Source organism: Callorhinus ursinus, unplaced genomic scaffold (assembly GCF_003265705.2).
Source record: "Callorhinus ursinus isolate GAN/ISIS: 27379988/994484 unplaced genomic scaffold, GSC_fseal_2.0 scaffold9, whole genome shotgun sequence".
In the NCBI taxonomy this organism is placed as follows: domain Eukaryota; kingdom Metazoa; phylum Chordata; class Mammalia; order Carnivora; family Otariidae; genus Callorhinus; species Callorhinus ursinus.
The window spans coordinates 36990983-37014720 of NW_027397071.1; the positions used below are offsets into that span (position 1 = coordinate 36990983).

Genomic DNA, 23738 nt, shown 5'->3' on the forward strand with positions numbered 1-23738 from the left:
GTCAAGCAGTTCCTGCTCCTACTGGTGCTCCACCAGGTGGTCAGCCAGATTATAGTGCAGCCTGGGCTGAGTACTATAGACAACAAGCAGCGTACTATGCCCAGACAAGTCCCCAGGGAATGCCACAGCATCCTCCAGCACCTCAGGTATACTAAACTTGCTAAAGTGTTGATTTCTATTCCAATCATGTTTTCTGCATGTTTACTGTTTTGTCTGGGATTATGTTTGCCTTTTTAATTTTTATCTGGCATAGCATAACTAAATGAAGTACCTTGGTGTATTGTTTGGGTTTTTTTGTTTGTTTTTTTATAAATGCTTTCTGGCATCTGAGTGCTGAATATTTCTACAATGCCTTTGATTTTAAAAATAAATTTTTTTCCCCCAGGGATTTGCAAATCATGCAAGAAGCCACCACCATTTATATTAACCAGTTTTTCTTTCTTAAAGGATTCACTCCTGAATTAGCTCCATTTAAAGGATTTTCTTTAACTTTTTGTGTATTTCTTATGTATCTCTTCTGCACAGGGCCAATAATAAGAAGTGGACAATACAGTATTTGCTTCATTGTGTGGGGGAAAAAAACCTTTGTTAAATATATGGATGCAGACGACTTGATGAAGATCTTAATTTGTTTTTGGTTTAAAATAGTGTTTTTTTTTTTTTTTGAAAATGTACAAAATATCTATCACTACTGATAGGAGGTTAATATTTCTGTGTAGAAATGAAAATTGGTTTGTTTTTAGTATTTAGTGTAGATGTACACATTCCAGCAAATGTATTTGCAACTATTATGTGGTCAATGCTTTGTGATATAAATGTACTTTTTCAATGTATACTTTCACTTTTAAAATGCCTGTTTTGTGCTTTACAATAAATGATATGAAACCTCCTGTGTCGGTAAGTTGGATATGTGGGTATTTAAAGGATTCATAATTTCTTAGCAATGATAAATTAAGATACATATACACAAATATATAAGCTTTCCCCATGAAATATTAATTGAGTTTTTAAACACTGGCATGTTTTTTCCCCCTTGCAGTATAGTAGTAGATTGGAGGATCTTTTCCATTTATTGTATTTGGCTGTTTCAGCACAAGTAATCCTGATATCTTCATTTTTTTTTCCTTCTGTTTGATTAAAACCTGCATGTGTGTACAATGATCTTTTGGCATACTTCCATTGCATTAACAGTGAAATTTCCTTTTATACATGACCACTGTTTCAGATCTGTACTGCTGCTATAACAGTTAACCTTTCTGTTCTTAATTTAATAATTACTTGATTTCCAAGACTGTTTCAGCATAACTAATTTTAAACAGTTTTCGGATAGTGAATATGAGTAGTTGATTAAGAAGTTTTTCATGTAAAGAAACTTTCAATGTATACAATATTAGTGTGTTTCTTTTTAAATTTAGGGTAGAAAAGTGAATAGTATGCAAAAAGTATAGCTACAGTGCATCTACCATTGAAACATTATTGGGGTATGGAAATGTTCAAGCTTTTTTCTTTCTTTTTTTTTTTCTTTTTGCAGTATAGATAAGCTTTGTTCTGTAAATGCACAAGTCCAATCATTGAATCAACTTAAATTTTTTATGTACTTGAAATCACTTTATTACTCTATAACACTCATGCTGAAGTTCTGATATTTTGTTGAAATCCATTGTTTACTCTTTGCATATTTGTTGGCTCTTTGCATATTAATATATTAGACTACATGCAAATACAGTCTGTCTTGCCATTGTCTGTTGAAGTGCAGGTTTGATCCAGCCAGTATAGAACTAGCTCTGTAGGGGTGAGGAGGACTGTGCTGTGTATCATCCTTGATTGTGTTCCTTCAAGGAGCATTGCACTGTAAGTACATCAGAATGACAAATTGATGAACTGCAACAGTATCTTTTTGTCAATGTTCCACATAATGTAAATGCCATACTTTGTGTGAATATTATGTTGGAATACAGTGCTGATATCTTGGAAAACCATAACTGCTTCTTAATTTAACATAGAATAATACATAGGTCTGTATTTTTTTTTTAAGTGAGCTTAATGGGTAAGTATTTTTGATATGCTTTAGCTATAGCTAAAGAAAACTGATCATTAAAATTGAATAGTATTACTCATTGGTGCTCCTAAAATATATTGTTTTTCAGTGTACAGTATGCATATCTTCTATATTAATATGAAAGACTTGAAATGTATCAGACAGAAGTGGTTTTCAGTTTGCAAATATTAAGCAATGTAGCAGTTTAACACCATTTCATAAATATATATTAGTTCTTTCATTGGTGGGGAGCACCAGTTGTTCTGAATATAAAGGGAGATGTACAAGGACATAAATGTTGAGATTACTTACAGGGTAGAAAATAGCAGTTCAGTTCATTATAGATATTTTGAAATGTTTCTGATTGTTTTATAGAACCTGGAGTGACTTCCCTTGCCCTTATTTAGATATGGATATATAGTTCTAGTTTTCAAGTTTAATAAGGAGTTAGTTATGTGTTATCTTTAAGAGTAGGGTTATTGACATGAACAATTTCAGTATTTTGCATGATACTGTTTTATAGATGACCTTTTAGGAAAGTGGTGCATTTATTAATTAAACTGAAGAAATAGTTCAGTTGGATTCAGTATCATAACTCACAAATTGGAGGCTGTTGATTTTGATTCATTTAAGGTTTAAAATCTTTATTAATTGCAAACAGTGCAATTATTTATACTTCACAGTGCCTTCCCAGACCTTCCACCTTAGGTTCTGCTGCAAAAAGCAACAGGTAAGCACAACCTAAGGACATATATAAATAAATATTTCAGTACATTAATGTTGTCCCTGTGAGGTTTTTGTGGTTGTGTAATTCAAAAGCAATCTGCTACTGCTTCCCCAAAATGTATTTTGTTATTTATGCTACCATTTCAGTGGAAAGTCTGTAAGTTGTTCAAACAACTGTTTACATTTCTGGGTAATGGTTTTTTTTTTTTTGTTTTTTTGTTTTTTTGTTTTTTTATGAAAACAAAAAAATGATGAGTAGATTGCTGCTATAATTGAACTACATCCAAACTTTTTGTAATCTTTTCCCAACTATAGAGGGATTGTTAAAATTAAGAAAGGGCAATTACAGTTTTCTAGATTTAGGAAATCACTTGGTTAGAAACTTCAACAGCCTTCACAATCTCTTTATGATTGACAGGACATTTTCTTTGCCCTCCAAAGCTATGGAGTCTTTATTTTTTTCTCATTCTTGAAGTATAATAATTCAGTAAGGACATTATGGGTCAGAGTTTTATTATGACTTTTTTTTTTTAGACAATTCAGTTTTCATAATCTTTATATACACTGAAAAAGGAAAAAATTATAAGGAATACTTGGCAGTATGTTTTTGATAAGGCATGTGCATCAGTGAAATGTTAACTGTATAGCAAATAACCTTTCATAATCTGTATAGCAACCAGTATTTTTCTGATTTATAATACTTAAATAACTGACGCTGCATTTATTTTTTTTGCCAGTTTAAAATGTTTGTGTTCTTATAGATGATTTTAACTGGTACATATTTTGAGTTAAGATGAATGTATTAAAGCAGCATCATATCAGTTTTGTTTATTCAATTTCTAAAATGTGCTGATCCTTTTAAAAACTCCTGCTTATCTCTACAACAAAGAAAAATATTCAAAAATACTGCCTTCATTTTCACACACAGTGCTGAAGATGCTGCAAGCACCAAATCATAGCTCATAAAATCAGGTCCTGAGATAGTTACCCATAAAGAGGAATCCTTTGAGTGTATGCCATTGGTGAGCCGATGAGCATGGACCATAGAAGGGCTCAATGTAGAAGGTAAAATTGGCAAATCATAATTGAGAAATATGAAATGTATTCCCATACATAATATGGTATAGGGTGTAATGTACCTGCTTTTGATCACTTTTCATTTTAAAGTGCTATTCGCTTGATCTTAAATGTTCCATGAACTGTTAAATTTTGTAAGTTATATAGTTACTGCACCACATTTATGTGTGTGTATGTATTATTTTAATAGTCAATGATAGGTATGTTAAGACTGATAATACAAAGGAGCTCTTTGAACCTTAAGAGCCTGTCAAGTTTTGGTTAGTTGTAGTTTGCATTTTTATAAAATATAGATGAATGCTAATAGATAATTGGGGCATTGTTTCTATATCAAGAGTTTTTTTTTATTCATTACCATAAGCCTTCACTGATACTGCATTTTTTTAAATGGCGCTAATCTTAACCTTGAAATAAATGGAAAGCGGAAAAGGTGAGCCAGTTGACTTGAATGCAATGGATGTTAGGAGTGGTAGAAACAATGTTTAGATTGAAATTGAACTGATTTATTTTATTTAGCACTTAAAAACTTGACAATGTGTTTCATTTTTTAAAGATATTTTAGTGTGGTGTTATGTAGAATTCTTATGGTTTGATGTTTCTTTTAGAAATGAAAAGTATACTTTTATTTTTAACTAATGAAAATGGTTTTAATACTAAAACTAGTGATTTGATACTAGTTGTTTATAAACATAAAATATTTCCTTAGACAAATACCTTGGTAGTTAATTCATAAGGGTGGGTTTGGGTAGGAGTAGCAGAGTACCTTAAGAGGGAAATAGGAATATATGCAGAAGTGATAACATTTGTTTGAATACTCTGCCAGGAGAACCAGCTCTATCTGCAAACATCTGTTGTCTAGAATAAGGATGTAGAAATGATCAATGAGGATGTCTTTTTATTTTCTGAAAATTCTGCCTCATTTTAAAATGTATTTTAACAATACTAAAGATAATTTTGACTCTGAAAATAACATTTTTTGTTTAGTCACTTGAGTTTTCTTGCCACAGTATAAATTTGAGGGATTTTTTTAAATTGGTGCTTTTAAGAAGCAAATCCGAAGGTTTTATTTTCTTCAATGATAGCCCTATAGAAACTCTTAAATGTATTTGCGCATATATATATATATTTTTTCTTATGCATGCTCGATGCATTTTCGTCCTGAGAAAAGTGTTCTCTACAGAAACTACCCGTGTGTAAAAAGAAGATTGGCTTAAAATGGCTACTGTGATGGGAACAGTGTCTTAGGGAGATGCAGCTTGGACTTGAGGTAAATTGAATACTTTACAAACTGTGGTTTAGAGTTTGCTTTAATGACATTGTATGTAAAAGGGCACATGATTGCTGTAATTTTGTATTGATTATGGTTTCCTCAATAAAAAAAATAAATGTACATTGATCAATATTATAAAGGAGTGTTTTTCTTTTCTAAAATATTGACTTTATTTTTTAATACAGAAGTTACTTTATTGAGTTTACATTGTAAAATTGTCTTCCAGAAAACTAAAATATAAAACAACTTGGTACTAGAACATGGTAGTTAATTATTTACAAACTTGAAGACCAGATTTTAAAATTGAAGATTGTGCCATTTTTTTTCTTAGATCTTAAAATCGTTCATTATGTTAAAAGTGTTTTCTCCTGCATAAACTACTGATACAAAGTTTTCTCACTAAAAGATAATTTGTTCAGGCAAGGTCACAACATAAATTTGCTTTCTAAGCTTGAATATGTATTACACACATTTGAAAAGTACATGTTAATATTCTCAACATTCAGAACTCTGTAGGCCGTGGTTTCCATTAAATTTTCTCTGGCAATTGTTTTTAAAGTCCTCCTTTTGTTCTCCATGCTCCCCCTTTCCCTTGAAAGGAATTGGCACCCCTTTCCCCTCTCTGCTTCAGAAAGACTTTGAAGCTACAAGGAAAATGATGTATTAAGGAAAACTCAAATTGATAGGTTCCAAATTCATTAAGTCTTTACTATCTTGGACTAATTTTAGGTGAAAATAGCTCATAAATGACATTCTTTCATGCAAAATAATGTATTTTAATAATTGAGTAAATTTTCCACTTTACCCCATTAGATACACCTTAACTTCTGCATAATATGGCGATGAATCTGGTGATCATTTGGAAAGGAAGAAGTTATTCCTTAGATGAGCTTGTGTTTTGAAGACTGTTATGAAAAGGAATAAAAAGTCAACATAGTGGCACTTCTGGTTTCCGTTTTGGCCCCGCCACAGAAAACATGGGTGTAGTAAGAAAGTCGGGGGTGGGGGGGGGAGAAAGTTCCAGGGAGAGGGAAGGGGAGCTAGTAGTCGTCAGCTAAAAAAGAGAAGAAGAAAAGTGATTTTTTTTTTTAAAGGAAAAAAATTTAAATAGAATAAAAGTTCTAGATTAAGTGATTAATTCTTACTTTCAATTGTAAGAATACAGGTACTAGCTGCAGAGCCTTTGTTGTTGACTGCTTTACACATATACTCTCCTTCATCTTCTGGGAAAGTTTCTGGTAAATAAAGACAGTAAGTTTCTCCTCTTTCAATATATTGGTAGTCTTCTCCATCCTGCAGTATTTCTCCCTCAAACCACCATGTAATTTCCGGTTTGGGTTCTCCTGTTACTTTAACAGTAAATCTAACTGGCTCACTGTCTACAACCGATGTGTTTTTTAGAGGCTTCTTGAACCACGGAGCTCCTGATCTCGTTTGCTCCTCATCTTCAACAGTAGAGCCATTCATGATGCTACCACCCTCTTCTTCCTCCTCCTCTTCTCTTTTCTATATTAAATATAAGCACATTCAAGTTGGCGTTTAAAGTAGCATTTTCAGGACAACGGTTTAGCAATAAAATTTCATGAGTGAATGGGTTTTTGCTTCCCAAAGAACATGTAAATATGCCTACTACAATGTGTACTTTATAAAACATTACACTGACCTGAAAGCTATTAAAAATTATTTTTAATCCCTCAATATTTTAAGAGCATATTTGAAAAATAGAGTATGTAAGCCTGCTACCTTTTGTAGTGCCGCATCAATTTCCTTTTGTTCAAACTGCATCCGTAGTAACTTTTGCTCTTCAATTCTTCTTTGTTCTTCTTCTTCTCTTGCCTTAGCCATTTGTTCAAATCTAGCTTTCATGTTCACTTTATGAGTAAATGGGGCCTCACTTTTTTTTGCAGGCCTGACATCGACATCTTCTTCCTTTATGAAAATGGGCCAAGAATAAGAATTGCTTGTTTTCTAGAAACCAACAAGAACTAAAGCATTAATAGTTATGTTGTCATTTATAGGCACAAAATAATGACTCATGTTTGGTTTACATATTTGTGCTATACTCATATGTGGAGATTTTCACTATCCCCTAATTTGTGAAAAATGAAAGTTTTATTTGAATAACAGTCTCCTGACAATTAGAACCCTTTCCTTCCCGTGTAAAGGTTATACAGTATCACTGGAGTTCCAGTGTATTTATCTGCTTAACCAACACTGTGCTGGCTGATAGTACTAAATAACAGGAAAGGATGGGGATGTTACACATTTTAAAACTATTAAAATACTCCCTTGTCACAAGATTGTCCATCACTCTACACCCTCCTGTGTAATATAGAAAAAATGCAATTTCTGTTACTTCCCACTTCATGATTTCCTTCCTAACCCTTCTTCGCTAATAACTGTCTTTGAGATGAATTTCATCCAACAAAACATTGATGGCCAAATGGCAGACAAGTGTTTGCGGGTAGAATAAGTGGAAAGACAACTGCAAGAGGCAGTGGCTGGAAGTTGGGGAAATCACTGAGTTGAAGTAGGTGGTTAGTCATCTATTTAGGGTAAGAGCTGGAAACCATGGAAATAAGCGATAATCTAAGTGCAGAGTTTAAACTATTAAAACAACGTTGAGTCTGTAAAACAGTGATAATGAGGTCACTGGTGGCTTTTGAGGGAGGTTTTAGTAGAGTGGGCTTGTAGGTACAGTTAATTCAGGGTTTCTAAAGTACCTTAGCTATAATTTCTAAACTACTTAGACTTTTAATGGATCTGTCTGGAAATCTCACCATTTATATTTCACAGTACTAAGAAATTGCCTCAGGATACCACATCCAACTGAAGGAAATTCTGAAACAAGCTCTAAAATAATTGCCTATATAAGAAAAATAGGTGCATGGATGTTTGCCATCAGTTTCTTCATTCTGTCTTCTAACAGTCTCTGAAGGCCTGCCCAACTTCCCATACCTGCTCTATTAGTTGATTATTTGATGAAAATTCATTGCTAGAAGAACAAGTTAAATGCTGTTAAGTATTATAAAATGGCAATTCTGGCAGAAAAAATTCTCCAGATCATATTTAAAGCAATATTCATAACCATGGAACTAGACCTTAGGTTGGAAGGAACATTATGGGTCATCTAGTAATTGCCTTTTTAATATTTGGAGGTACTTCAAATTCATGTCCTCTGAATTCTAATTTAGGCTCTGTCACTGAATTATTGGCATGACTTTGAGCAGATCATTAAGCTTTACTGGCGTCATCCTTAAAGTAAGTACGAATAATCTCGAGTTTATTTTAACCCATATGTAGACTGGTTCTAATTATTCAAACTAAAATTTGTGCCATAAATATATTTTTTAAAGATTTATTGTCAACACAAGCAGGGGGAACAGCAGGGAGAGGGAGAGAGAGAGAGAGAAACAGGCTCCCCCTTGAGCAGGAAGCCTGATGTGGGACTCAATCCCAGGACCCTGGGATCATAACCTGAGCTTAAGGCAGATGCTTAACCAACTGAGCCACCCAGGTGTCCTGTGCCATAAATATTTTTAAAGTATTTTTTCCAGAGTGATGTTCACTATAGGCTATTTAATTCTAATAAAAGCCATTTTTGAAACAATGCTAGACTGAGGCAACCTTTCAAAGTCTCTTAAGATCTTAATGTGCTTTTGCTATTTAGTTCCTAGATTATTATATATACCGATGGTTAATCGTAAGTACCAAAACTTATTTCAAAGTCAATGTTACATTTCTAAATTCATCATAATTACTATACCGTAACTGTTAAATACAGTGTACCTCATGAAAGTTTTCTGCTTCTCGCTCTTTAATTTCGAGGTCAGTTGCTCTCCTTCTTGCTCGTTCTTCTTCTATTTTTTTCTGTATTTCTTTTTCAGACAATTGTCCAATCTTTTCAAACTTGCTTTTTAGATTTTTGGCTTGAATAGAGCCACTTCTTTTCAATTTGATTAATTCTTCATATTCCCTACTCAATTCAAAGGTTTCATGTTCTTCCTCTTCCTTAAAAAATATATTTTTATATATTAAATACCAGAAAATCAGTTTGTACAATAAACCATCCAAAAGGTGTTCATTTCTTACTTGAAGCCAAAAATAAAGCTTAACCTGTTCCCTAAATACAACGCCTAAATTTACTGATTAAAAGTAATGCTACAGGGCGCCTGGGTGGCTCAGTTGGTTAAGCAACTGCCTTCGGCTCAGGTCATGATCCTGGAGTCCTGGGATCGAGTCCCGCATCGGGCTCCCTGCTCAGCAGGGAGTCTGCTTCTCCCTCTGACCCTCTTCCTTCTCGTGCTTTCTATCTCTCATTCTCTCTCTCTCTCAAATATCTCTCCCAAATAAATAAATAAAATCTTTAAAAAAAATAAAAGTAATGCTACAAATTTAAGACTTTAGATAACATCTTATTTAAAATATTTCATTACGGGATATGGCTCAAAACTTCATTTAATATTTCGTTATAACGTCCTAAAACTAAAATATGCATATCAAGATTATGGGGCACCTGGGTGGCTCAGTCGTTAAGTGTCTGCCTTCGGCTCGGGTCATGATCCCAGGGTCCTGGGACTGAGCCCCGCATCAGGCTCCCTGCTCAGCAGAAGCCTGCTTCTCCCTCTCCCGCTCCCCCTCCCCCTGCTTGTGTTCCCTCTCGCTGTGTCTCTGTCAAATAAAATCTTTATACCAGGAACCACAGGAAAATCCATGTTTAGGGGAAGATGAAGAAATGTAAGAACAGGGGGCTGGGAGTCCGATATAAATTCTAGTTCTGACTTTGATACCATGTGGCCTTTTGCCTTGTCACTTAGCCCCCTGGACATGATTTTTTTTTTTTTTAAAGATTTTATTTATTTATTTGAGAGAGATAGAATGAGAGTTAGAGAGCACAAGAGGGAAGAGGGTCAGAGGGAGAAGCAGACTCCCTGCCAAGCAGGGAGCCCGATGTGGGACTCGATCCCGGGACTCCAGGATCATGACCTGAGTCGAAGGCAGTTGCTTAACCAACTGAGCCACCCAGGCGCCCTGGACATGATTTTTTAGTCTCTATATAGAGCCAGAGTATCCTAAAGTTCCTCCTTTGTTTTGATGATAGTCTAATAAATACCACTTTTTGCCCCCCAAGATTTTATTTATTTGACAGAGACACAGCAAGAGAGGGAACACAAGCAGGGGGAGTGGGAGAGGGAGAAGCAGGCTTCCCGCGGAGCAGGGAGCCATATGCGGGGCTCGATCCCAGGACCCTGAGATCATGACCTGAGCCGAAGGCAGATGCCCAACAACTGAGCCACCCAGGCGCCCCTAATAAATATCACTTTTAATACTCAAGTTAACTGAATGAACTCTTTATACAGTACAGCCTGGCAAAATCCCTACATTTGATAACATATCACTTCCAGTCTCAATTTTATATTCTGCCAAGAAAAAGGAGTCTACCAAAATTGGGCTCCAATTCTTTAAACCATTTTTTATCTTAAATACTTTTTATTCTGGTTTCCCTTGGCTTTTCACAGTTTATTACTAGTTCTTTGTATACTTCTTACACTAAACCCTAATCTCACTATATGAAATGTTAAAAAAAAAAATGCAGTTATTCCCGGTATACTTTTCCTGGAGAAGACAGAATTCTAGGGGTGGGGAGGGGTTAGTAGAGAAGGGGAATGAAGGTGTGGAGGGGTGGGGTCACAGTGGATGATTCGAAATGAGGGTTAATTTTTTGGTTCAACCAAAGGGGAAAAAGAACTTACAGTACCTTCACTTTTTAGTCTATGTGGGTGAAAAGAGACAACTCCTAAAATACCAGAAACCTAACAAATTTGTTATGTACCTCCCATCGTTGGTTCCCAAAACATTCTGGTCAAAATTAATGATTCAACTAATAAAATTTACAAGTTTTTCTAGGCAATTCATTTTCGTCATCCTTTATAAAATAAAATTTTCTTTTAAAAGATTTTATTTATTAGAGACACAGCGAAAGAAGGAACACAAGCAGGGGAAGTGGGAGAGGGAGAAGCAGGCTTCCCACCTAGGAGGGAGTCCAATGTGGGGCTCGATCCCTCATGACCCGAGCCGAAGGCAGACGCTTAACGACTGAGCCACCCAGGCGCCCCGCTATTACATTTTTAAAATAAGGCTAGACCTTGGAATATTTTCCTACAGCATATTCATGATATTATTACTTATATATTTATATAGTATTTATAGTCTCTTGATTGGGGCAAGGAAGTAAATATCCCCACAGGTCCATTGCCCCAACCCATGACAAAAGAGGCAACTTCTAAGAGATTGCAACCTCTGCATAGGATCCCATTTGGTGCCTAGATCAGGAGTTGGCAAAAGGTCCCCACCAAGCTGCCTGCCAAACACGCCACATCACTGCCAGTTAGAGCCTGGGACAACCACTGCTTGTTTCACCCCAAGTCACCGGGCTGTGTGCTGATCCCTGACCCTGATCATGTTGCTGCCAAGAGCTACCCCCCATCAGAGGCCGAGGGTGACAGTGGAATGCTGCCCCCCTTTTCTATCTCCCCTCTTCTGCCTACACAACTGGCCATCCAGATGGAGGGATGCAGCTGTGGGAAGGAACCGTTTAGAAAGGGCCTTGGGGCATCAGGAGATAGGAAAAAAAATGCACCATAGAGAGGCAGGGGACAGCAGAAGATTTGAGCCACGGCTCAAAAGTCTAGCACATGCTCCATTGTCCAATCAGCTTTCACTTAAACACACAAATTCAAAGATAAGATTACGGTGTTAATTAAATTTTAAGTTTTAAATTTTACTTTATTTTTTTAAAAGATTTTATTTATTTGACAGAGAGAGAATGAGAGATAGCATGAGAGGGAAGAGGGTCAGAGGGAGAAGCAGACTCCCTGCCGAGTAAGGAGCCCGATGTGGGACCCAATCCCGGGACTCCAGGTTCATGACCTGAGCCGAAGGCAGTCGCTCAACCAACTGAGCCAATTTTTAAATTAAAAATCAAGATGACAACCTTAGAACATTAAACCTTACGCACAGCCTGTCTAAGCACAGGGTCCTGTGAGGGCCGAGGCTGCCCTGTACAGTCTATATTTATATAGATAAATGTATTTATTTCACTTCAATACTAGAGAAATCATACTGAAATACTTACCATGAGAGTTCTAATTGAGTAAAATAAAATGATTCAAAGACTTGCCAAACTGATGTTCCTACTGGTATCCATGGTACTCTTGTAATTTTATTTTGACTAATCAGTTTGTTTATTTCAAGGAACATAAATATAAAAAATGGGCATAGTAAGCACTTTAGGAAACAATTCTCCATCATAATGTAACCACATAATTGTGAGGTATATAGGAAGAAATATTTACTTAAGGTACTATAGTAGTATGTTAGTCACTTGCAATCATATATGTTTTAACCTAGTAAGAAAGAAGCAGAGTTATAGCAGGCTAGAAAGTGCTCATAACTATGCCAAAACTTGTACCAAGTGCCTCATAGTATGCTGTGTCCTTTATGTGAATAATAATACTTAAAAAGTTATTGTAAGATACTACATGTAAAATACTTACATTAATAAATATTTGAAGAATATAAATGGTATTTCTTAAAATCTCACCTCTCCCATTTCTTGTCTCAGTTGTTCAAATTCCTGTTTTTCCATCTCTAGCTTATGCTTCCTTTCCTCCTCTGTTCGTCGTTTTTCTTCTTCCATTTTTTGTTTTAGTAATTCTTCAAAATTAATTTCCAGTTTTCCCGGTGTAAGAGATTCTTGAGAAATTGTTTTATACATCTCTGGGAAGTCATCATCTACTACCTATTTAAAATAATTCTTTTATTACTTTTGCCAAAATTACACAAACTAAAAAGGAAATTTTTTTTGTAGAAACTGATTACTTGAATAGAAGGGTTTCACACTGAACTAAAAATTTGGAGACCTAAATCTCTTCAAAAGTATAAAACAATAAACAAGGGAGAAATTACTAGAAAATATAAGACTAAGGTATTTTGTGGTTACAGAGGAAATGGTGACCATCTGTTTTCTGCTCCAGTGAACACAAATCCTTTGAATTTGTATTATGAGTAATTTGAATTAGATATTAAGATTTTCTGATACGGAGAACACTTTGAATTGAATTAAAATGAATTTCCATTCTGCTAATTAAAATAGAGCATTTCCATTAAATCATGGTTTGAATGAATGAATTAGATAACCCATGATTCTTTCATAATCAGGTAAAAATCATTCTTAATGCTGTAATTTTTTTGTACTAATTTATTTACTGTCCAGTTAATTAAATAATAGTTAATACTTAGAGCTGCCATGTAAATTCTAAGCACTTTACATTGATTTATTTAATCCTGTAATCTTATGAAATAGATATTATTAATATCCTCCATTATAGATGAGAAACTCAGGCACTAACTTTTCCAGAGTCAACACAAATACTAAGTGGCAAAGGTGGGATTCAAACCTTCAAAAACCTAATAAAATTATAAATAATGATTTAGACTATCTTTTTGTAATTTCATGAATTACATATCTAACTGCCATTAGGTTGTGACCTTGGGCAAGTTACCCAGCCTCTGTGAGTTTCCCTATCTGTAACGACTTTTCATATAGTTGTCATGACAAAGTTTGGAAATGTTTACAGTGTGTCTGATACCCAATAGTAAGCTCCCAATGGCAGTTTTTTTTTTTTTTAAGATTTTATTTATTTGTCAGAGAGCATGAGCAGGGAGGGAGGGAGACAGAGGCAGAGGGAGAAACAGGCTCTCCGCTGAACAGGGAGCCCCATGTGGGACTTGATCCCAGTACCCTGGGATCATGACCCGAGCTGAGCCGAAGGCAGTAGCTTAACCAACAAACTGGGCCACCCAGGAGTCCCCCAATGGCAGTTTTATTATATTATCATTCCCTATAATAAAGGCAATCCCTAAATTGCAAATAGAAACTTTGCTTTTAAATCACTGACTTGGAATACATTTTACCATGAAAAGCAATTACCTAATTCTGTTTTTCTATCCCCTGAGAGTAGAAAATAAACATCTGGCCTGAATTAAGACCCTGTGGCTAAAGAAGACATAGGGTAATAAGAAGGCAAAGGGTAATTATTTGTTTTATATATGACAGGCTTTACCAAAGAATAAACTCAACTCAGAAACAATGTTTACGTGGTCTTACAATCCAAAGATTGCCAAAAATTTTTATTAATATATAAGCTAACTGAGCTGTAATACAAAGTTAAAATATGGCCCTGGATAAAAAAAACAACATAAATGAAGGAAAAAGTTTCTCTTTCCTGATACAGAAATATCTCTAGGAAACTAGAGTTTTGGATTAATGCAGTTTTCCTTCCCTACACTTTTTCTACTAGTGAATCATGGCAGTTTCAGCCTAAAAATCTGTCCCTAGGATTAGATCTCCTGATCTTCACAGCTACTTCTTGTCTATCACTTCTGAACCTGCTTATTCTCCAAAAATTAAGTGCCTTCACAATGTTTATTTATGGGCTTTCTGTGCAGAAATCATTTGTGAAACAAGGATTACCTAGTTTTACACACAAGATCGTTTTAAGGGGCACCTGGCTGGCTCAGTCAGTAGAGATGCAACTCTTGATCGTGGGGTTGTCAGTTCAAGCCCTATGTCAGGGGTAGCGTTTACTGAGCAAGTAAATAAGAATTATTCTTTAGAAAGATAGTTTTAATATACTCCACAAACATTTATAGGAAATTTGTTATGCTAGAATGCTTTCTGCCATGTGCCTGATGAACAGTCTCAGCCTCATGAGTGAGAACGATAGCTGTAAGCAACAACAATACATTAGTGCTACACCAGGGGAGTACAAAATCCACAAGAATGCACAGAAAGAACACGTCTTTGGAACTTGTGTCCTCAGGAAAGGATTCTCAGAGGAAATGGAAAATATGAATAGGAGACAGCAGAGCATGGGGAAAGGAAAGAGGGGCATGTTTCATTCAGCATTTATGAAGGTCCAGAGATGGATGAGAGCACAGTATTTTGAAGAAATTGGGAGAAATTTAGTATGTCCAGAACAAAGATGGCAGATTAAGAATAAAGAAATGAAACTGGAAAAATATACTAGGACAATATTATAAGGAAATTTCTTTAAAAAATTTTTAGATTTAAAAAATTTTTAGATTTTTGGTTAAGGGAAGTGGAAAATTCTTAAGCAAAATAGTAACACAAATTTACCTGAAAGAGAGAGCGAGAAAGATCACTCTTGTCTTTACAAAGAAGAATGGATTATAGACAAGAAAGCAAATTAAATAGGAGTTGGTTTGAGGCTAGAGATAACTGTGACCTGGGAGGAGATAGGTGACCCAAGGAAGGGTAACAATGGCAGTGGAAATGAGGGAAAACCTGATCGATTTTTAGAGTGATTTAGAAGGTAGAATGAATGAGACTTAGTGAATGACTGGATGTGAGGCATGAATGAGAAGGTGGAAGTCTTTAAGACTCCCAACTTTTTGGTTTGACCATCTGGATGGGTAATGAAGCCAAATAAACACATGGATATATGTGCCTGAAGCTCCCCCAGACATAGGAAGAAAACTAGGTCATGATATCACTGAAGCCAATTAAAATGTTTCAAGAAGAGGGGGAGCACCTGGCTGGCTCAATCGGTAGAGCCTGCAACTCTCGATCGTCAGGTTGTAGTTCAAGCCCCATGTTGGGCGTAGAACGTACTTTTTATGTTTCAAGAAGGAGATGCAGCATTTATAGGTCAACTTGCTTGAAAATAGTTTGTGAGATAACTGTACATTTTACAAACATTAAAAAGTGGTATAGGGGGTGTAACTTTGTGATGGAATTAATTTTGGTAACAATATCCAGAAGTGATGGGTGAGCATTTTGGAGAATTAAATAATTGTGATTAAATGGCTTTGGTCATTTAATATGTACTGGATGGGATGGAAAGTGAAATGAAAGGAGGAAAGAAAGGAAGGAGGGAGGGAAGAAGTGAAGGAGGAAATGTGGGAAGGGAAAGAAGAATGGAGAGAATGGAAGAAAAGGTAGAGTAGGAAAATCTCTGCTTAGATACTTCCGGAAAACATGCCTTCCCAGAGAAGGAAGATAATATTCAATCCTTTAAGCCAGGCATAGCAACTTAATCAGAACCTTCTCAACATTACACTGAAGCAAACACCTTTAACTGATAGGTGTTAATGCCATAGGAGACTTTAAAGCTTATTTGCTATCCCTACTTTCGACAGATTCCAGAAATAATAATATCTAAAGTTTAATTATTTTTCTTACATACTCTATTTTTTTAATTAAAAAAAATTAAGGTTTATTTGAGAGACAGTGAGTGTGTATCTGAGTACAGGGGGAAGGAGCAAAGGGAGAGAGTCTCAAACACTGTGCTGAGCGTGGAGCCTGACAGGCTCAATGTCAAGACCCTGAGATCACAACCTGAGCCAAACCAAGAGTTGAATGCTTAATTGACTGCACCACCCAGGCACCCCAAATTTAAAAAATTTTTAAAGTAATCGCTATACCCAACATAGGGCTCAAACTCACAACCCCAAGACTTGCATACAATACTGACTGAACCAGTCAGGCACCCCCTCTTAACATACTCTTAAAAAAGTTGAATCCTAATGGCATTCTCCAGTTATATTCTATCTTACCATGCTTCTCCTTGCTTCAGCAAATGCCTTCTTTTCTTCCTCTATTCTCCTCCTGGCTTCTTCTTCTGCCTTCCTTTTTTCATCTTCTCTCCTTTGTCTTTCTATTTCTTCAAAACTGAGTTTGAGTTTACCAGGGCGGTACCCTTTTAAAATTTTTTCTGTGTCTTGGTTTTCCTCCTCTTCATTTACCTAACCAAGAAACAACTCATTACTAAGAACTGAGATTCATCAAGGGTAGGAATGAATTATCAATCAAAAGGCACAGAATTGGCCACCTCACACACAAATATTTTCTTGCCCTTAATATATTTGACCAAATTTCCCTTCCTTTATAATTTCTTATCTGATAAAGTATTCAAATTTGGAGAAATTCCAAATAAAGATGTACTCAAGTTAAATAACAGTTCCCATGAAAGTCAAATTTTTAAATAGATAAATTGAGTGTTTGAAAGAATTTAAGGGGTCATTTAAGAGTTCTAATAAATATTAACTCTTCCAGAACAAAACATAAAATGCGTGTGTGTACTTACTATGCTTCAAGTATATCTATAGAGTCTCTTTTGTAGTAAAAGTTCTCATTTTGTAATTTTCATGGATATTTTACTATGAACTATGGTACTTTTCCTTATACTAATCAGATAAAAGATTACCTGGAACTATGTTTTATAAAATTCAAATTTTATTATTTTATAATTAAAATTATAATTATTTATTGAAATTTATGATTTGATTGATATTTCTATTTTCACGAAATTGATCACCACTGGTAGCTCAAGTGTGTACATATTATGCAATTATAATTACCCAGAGGTAATAACATTTTCAAACAAATGTCTAGAGAATTTAACTTTTGTAGATACAGTCCTTAGGACATCATTAATGAAAGTTGATCAAGAAATTCTGAAACTTTTTAAAAATTATAGATATTCCATTAAAATTCAAAAAATTTATAATGAGATTTGGAATCAGTATTTTTTATTTCAATTTTATTGATATAGTTATTAATAATAGTTATCATTTTACAGCACCTATTAATATGCCAGATATTACTTTAAATGCTTTCTGTATTAACTCACATACAATTTAAGAGGTAGACACAATTATTTTCACCATTTTACAAATAAGGAAACTAAGACATAGAGGGGTTAAATAACTTGTCCCTGGTTACACACTAAATAAACAAGAGATATGTGAATCCAGGCAGTGTGGTTCCAGAAACTATGCTCTTAACCACTACACTCCATACCTCTAGACACACACACACACACACACACACACACACACACACACACCCACCCCTACATACCTTATATGACAAACTGCATATTCCATAGTAAATTTATTTTGATAAGTTCAAATATTTGAAAAACTGGACTAAAACTAAGTGTACACTTATGATTAGACTTGAAAGTGTGCATGTGCTGTACCCTGTCATTAAAAACACTGCAGGCTGAATTAACAGATAAAGAGAAACCAGGTTCATTGACTTATTTTACATATTTATAATTTATAACAAAAATAAAAATTTAAAGCATATTAGGTAAAATGTCCCATCATAAAGGGAAACTAGAAAATAATACAGATACATTTTATATAGGAAATATGTACAGTTTCAAAATCAGACCCTTTTATATAGACAATCTCCTTGAATTTATAGGAATGAATTTTATTTAAAGCCAGCTTCCTTCCCTAAAATTAAATTTTTTATATATAACATTTATATGACATATATAAAATATCATTTGTAGGTTATATATCATATATTATATATATCATTATATATAAATACATATATTATAGGGGCATCTGCTGGCTCACTTGGTAGAGCGTGCAACTCTTGGTTCGAGCCCCATGTTGAGTGTAAAGATTACTTAAAAATAAAATCTTTAAAAAAATATATATTTTTTTTAAAATATGTTTTATATATATATTTATTTTACCATTTGCCGCCTTGCTTCTTCAAAAGCACGTTTCTCTTCTTCTAAACGTTGTCTTGCTTCCTCTTCAGCTTGCCTCCTTCGGTTTTCTTGTCTTTGTCTTTCCAATTCTTCAAAAGTTAGTTTCAGTTTTCCAGGAGAAAGGGATTCTTTTTTTGCCTCACTTTCTAGTTCATCATCCTAAGAAACATTGTGCAAACACATCTGTTAATCATAAAAGGAAATGCTAGTAACTTAACTGCTTTGATTTGTACCTAAAAAAAATAAAAATAAAAATTACCATGACCAATGAAAGACTCTTTGCTTCCTTGAGAGATCGCCGTTGTTCTTCATATCTTATTCTTTTATCTTCTTCATGTTTGACCCTTTCTTTTTCTTCTCGTTCTTTCTCTAGATCCTCAAAATTCTTCATCTTTCCAGAACTTTTGTGTGATTTGACAGGTACCACTGTTACAAGTAGTGAATCGTCTCCTTCCTAATTTATAAAATAGAAAATTAGCATATTTCTTGCTAACCAAAATTTAGGTTTCATGGGATCTTGCCTCCATTATTGGTGAGTTTCATTACATTGCCATCAATTTATGAAGAACAAAAATTTATATATATTTTTTACAGATTTCTATTCAATAGTTCTTTCTCTGAACTCATTGTACATTGAGTTAATTTAACTGAAATCCATTGTTGACAAGGTTCAAGGAGCATCTTCTTTCCTAGAAGGTGGTGTTAATACAGCTGTTTGGATAAAACTGCATGACATCATCTGAATTTAGCTGTCCGTGCACTAGTTCCACAAAAGGTGATGTGCATGTGAGTGTACTCTAAATCAATTTGATGGTGGATAGATTCTGTTTAAACACACACAGAAAGTCTCTCCATAGGACTTTTTTCTCCATGCAAGTTTTTAACTACTTAATAAAACTATTATTTAGTGAGGAAAAACAAACAGTATTTCCAAGTTATTTATAAAACATTTATAGACCATACTCATCGGCATTTGGTCCTAGTAAAATATTCTTAAATTTGTTTTTCAAATTCATTTTAATTCTATTAATCTACTGTTACCTCTGAACTTTTTTCCAAAAATAAAGTAAGTTATAATATGTAACACATGTCCCTAAAATAAAACTGCTTCCAATTTGTGTGGCTGTAGTTTTAGGCACACCGTCAAATTGACTTATGCTTAACCTTCTCTGTTAGGTAAAAAGGAATTAGCTAAAATTTTTGTGGTTGTTGAACATTCCTTCATGTTACTAGATACTAGTATGTGATAATCAAAACAAACTATCAAGAACTCTGAGGAAAGAGGAAGACAAATGATGGAAAAAACCCTGCTTTTAAAAAATGTTAGCTTTCAACAATCTCAACCATTAGTAACAGTTCAAGAAATACACAGTCTTGGCAGAGTATCTCAATCTGAGATTTGTGTCTCTAACCATGAAAGCAAAAACATACTTTTTTTTTCCATACTTTTAAGACACTAAGCTAGTGTTTGAAAGTGCAAAAGTATGATCTTGCTTTGCAAAATACTTTTGTCCTTTTTGTTGTTGTTGCTATAATTATAATAAAAATAAAAATGCTTTTCATTTTTTAATTAAAAGATTATTTGTGAACCAGATAATTTTAGGTGATGTTTCATTAAAGGAAATGTCCATTTACCTCTCGTGCTGATTCAGTTCCCGTATTGTTTATGTCCTCAATCTATTGAATGAGAATTTCATATCATTACATTACACTGAATTTCTGCTTTCTGCTTTCTGCTTTTAAATATACAACTGAAAAGTAATTTAGCTGTGACTTACAGTAAATTTTCAAATTTATAATTTTTGAAATATTTTTATGTTTCTCCAAATTGGCCTATTATGTCTAAGTGGAGATTAAACCTTATATTAGTTTTTGTATTTTGACATCAAATCAATATCTAGGGAATATATTAAGAAAAAATTAAAGCCTACCTTTGTAATTCTGGAATTTGAATAATGGACCAAATTCTTATGACCTGCTGTAAGCTTACAAGTAGCAATTATTAATTAAATTAGCAATTTAAACTGAGATACAGAAACATTTCTCCATTCTCAGTCTCTGCCCCAGCCAAAGTAAAACCTATCAGTAGTAATCAAATAATCATGACTATATTTTGCAATATAAATATATGGCAAAAATATAACTGACGGTAATACAATGCAGTGCACTAACTTTCACATGGCTGGTTTAGAAGGGACAAGAATTCTGGTCGATATAATTGTTTACTCTCTATTTTGACCACATCTAGGAAAGAAAGGCCCTCATTCAGTAGAAGGGGTCTCAACTTGGACATTATTCATAAGAAACACCATTAGGGTAGCTCGAGCGGCAGGCTAACGTATGTAACAAACAGAAATGAGAAAGAAGCTAGGCAATTCAAATAATGCAATGTTTGAGATCTCAGGAAAAGGAAACATAAGCAGTGGGAAAATGGGAGAAGTTAGAAAGTAAACATTCATATTGTTTATTGTTTTAACGTGATTTTTAACATCAGTGAAAGAGTCTGGAAGTGGTTTGTTCCTTATGCAGTCTAAGGGAATTCTGTTGTACCTTGGCTCATAGGAGGAACTGGACCTGCTAAGTCCCTGTTCTTCATCATTTCACTTTCCTTTTCTATATTCTCTGTCACGGGAGAATTAATACATTTTATTAAGATACCAAATTTCTTGAAAAATAAATTCTGAATAATTTATTAAAAATAAATCTATTTTACATTTTAATAATTTTATTGTTTTGTTTAGAATGATTTCTTTTGCACAATTATATATTACACTGATTTGCTATGTAAGTGGTGAAGGTTTTATTGAATGATGTATTGTACTAAGAAAAATTTTAAGCCATAATAAAATAATTACAAAATTATTTCTTTTCAGGGGTACCTGCTGGTTCTGTTGGAAGACCATGTAACATCTGATCTCAGGGTCATGAGTCCAAGCCCCACACTGGGTGTAGAGATTACTTTAAATAAATAAATAAACTTAAAAAAAAAAAGTATTTCCCTTCCAAAGAATGCTAACAATTCCTTGACAAATCACATTTGTCTCTCAATAAAAAGTTCTAGGAGATACAGTGAGAAGCCAGACACTGACAGTATAGGAAAGATAAATTCTAAATTTCTTAACTCCAAATTTCTTTTACTTGCTACTAAAACCTTCTCAGATTTTTATTAGCTTATGATAAGATAATAAATTATATTATGGAGTGGCTTTTGTTTTGTTGTTGTATGCTTTCTTCTTTGCTCATTTTAAGCCACTGACATAATTTTATTTTCATTGGGTTTCCATAAACAAAGGAAAAGGTGAATTTGTCTGAGTGGCCATGGTGTCAGTATATTCACAGAGAACTGAGACATTCAGTTCTGTTATAGTGTTGGCTCTCAGAAGCTACCACTGAAAAGCTGCTTCCCAACTATTTCTTTTGATTATGAAAAGGAAATTCCTTTTACTCCTTCCCAGAGGAACTTCCTTTTGTCCCCTTTATTTTCAACATCCCAGTCCCCTACCAATAAATTCTTATTTTCTAAGTTGATAGATGTTAACCTTGCCTGTCAGAGTGTCCTCAAAGATAACCAGATTATACTGAATTAAGATTCTCCCCCAAGTTTTATTGGTCCTTGATTCTAACATCCAGTATAAAAAGTATACCCATTTTTAATTCATCATAAGAGGATCTAGAATCTGGTAGTTATCCTCCTGGGTCAGGAAACCCTTCTCAAGCATTCTTGAATATGGACTTATACAAGTGGGTTTTTCAAATTAACGTTAAGACTTTATTTTTCTTAGTAAACTCCACCCCCAATGTGGGACTCGAACCGATGACCCCAAAATCAAGTCACATGCTCCACCAATTGAGCCACCCGGGTGCCCCAACATTAAGATTTTCTTTATTACCTACGTCATACTTCTTAAATTCAAAGATATATTCAATTTTATTAGACTTGAGCAGAAACTGTACTTAAATTTTTAAATTGGACTTTCCATATTTGTAAGATAAAATTACTATTAATAGTTTATTTTGCTCTACCTACATATTCTCAAATAATGTAATAAGCGAAAAGTTTCATTAACCAGGATTCTAAGGAACCCTGCCATGTAGTTTCTGGAGTTACTAAAGAAGTGTTTTTTGGGGTTTTTCTCCTTGATACCTTGTCGCCCTCTCTTAGTATCCCATGTCTTCATCATATTTAAACTCACCTCTTCAACACACACATAGTTTTTGAGAAATCACTGCCTATATATTCAGTTCTTGGAGTTGTAGTGGGTCTTAAAGTCTCATGAGTCTAGTTAGTGCTTTCTGAAAAAGTATATAAGACTCAAAATAAGTAGACTAACCCCATGCACGTACCCACTATTTGTTGTCAAATCCTTATATTTTAATTATATATTTTAGTCTGATTTTATTACCCTATTTTATAATTTATATTAAAAAATGTAATTATATCTGCTAATATATTTTATATTTACAACATAAAATCTATAATATTTATTATATTTGTACTCCTGGGTGAAATTTCATTGCAAAATGAATTCTCTGGGGCACCTAGGCGGCTCAGTCATTAAAAGTCTGCCTTCGGCTCAGGTCATGATCCCAGGATCCTAGGATCGAGCCCTGCATCGGGCTCCCTGCTCAGCCAGGAGCCTGCTTCTCCCTCTCCCGCTCGCCCTGTTTGTGTTCCCTCTCTAGCTGTCTCTCTGTGTGTGTCAAATAAATAAATAAAATCTTAAAAAAAAAAAAAGAATTCTCATCTTGGATGACTGGAGATGGCAGAGATAAAGTACATGTCATCCTTTCTTTAGCTAAAGAGGTACAAAGTGATAAAATATAAGAAATTCCAATTCTTTTCTATAATTCATCTGGCATATGTCATAAGTGGCTATTTGTGCCACAGAAAGTAGTTGTTTGCAAAATCTGGGTAAATAAATTTCTTTTACATTTAAGTATGGCATATGCTTTGCCTTCTTTGTCATTTTTATTTTCAGAAAGGTAGGAAACTGAAAGGAGTGTAGCAAGTAGATTTATGGCACTTAAA

At 34.4% G+C, this 23738-nt stretch overlaps 2 protein-coding genes across 31 annotated transcripts in view; one reads left to right on the top strand and one right to left on the bottom strand.

Moving 5' to 3' along the window:
• The window catches only part of FUBP1 (far upstream element binding protein 1), a 33852-nt gene extending 27802 nt beyond the window's left edge, over positions 1-6050 (top strand). For 11 of the 22 annotated variants that reach the window (XM_073896452.1, XM_073896454.1, XM_073896456.1 and 8 more), the window contains 3 exons: positions 1-146; positions 2722-2768; positions 5022-5250. In XM_073896452.1, coding sequence (XP_073752553.1) covers positions 1-146; positions 2722-2768; positions 5022-5055 — 227 coding nt within the window. In that variant the 3' untranslated portion in view covers positions 5056-5250. Of the gene's footprint in view, positions 147-525; positions 5251-5924 lie in introns of those variants that run through there. The other 11 variants (XM_073896453.1, XM_073896462.1, XM_073896467.1 and 8 more) reach the window with 9 other exon arrangements.
• NEXN (nexilin F-actin binding protein) overlaps positions 6027-23738 on the bottom strand; it is a 42937-nt gene continuing 25225 nt past the window's right edge. For 5 of the 9 annotated variants that reach the window (XM_073896468.1, XM_073896469.1, XM_073896474.1 and 2 more), the window contains 9 exons: positions 20345-20386; positions 18969-19163; positions 18692-18868; positions 16752-16940; positions 12715-12912; positions 8901-9122; positions 6855-7040; positions 6257-6617; positions 6027-6165 (listed from right to left, as the gene is read on the bottom strand). In XM_073896468.1, coding sequence (XP_073752569.1) covers positions 6152-6165; positions 6257-6617; positions 6855-7040; positions 8901-9122; positions 12715-12912; positions 16752-16940; positions 18692-18868; positions 18969-19163; positions 20345-20386 — 1584 coding nt within the window. In that variant the 3' untranslated portion in view covers positions 6027-6151. Of the gene's footprint in view, positions 6166-6245; positions 6618-6854; positions 7041-8900; positions 9123-12714; positions 12913-16751; positions 16941-18691; positions 18869-18968; positions 19164-20344; positions 20387-23738 lie in introns of those variants that run through there. The other 4 variants (XM_073896472.1, XM_025871936.2, XM_073896475.1 and 1 more) reach the window with 3 other exon arrangements.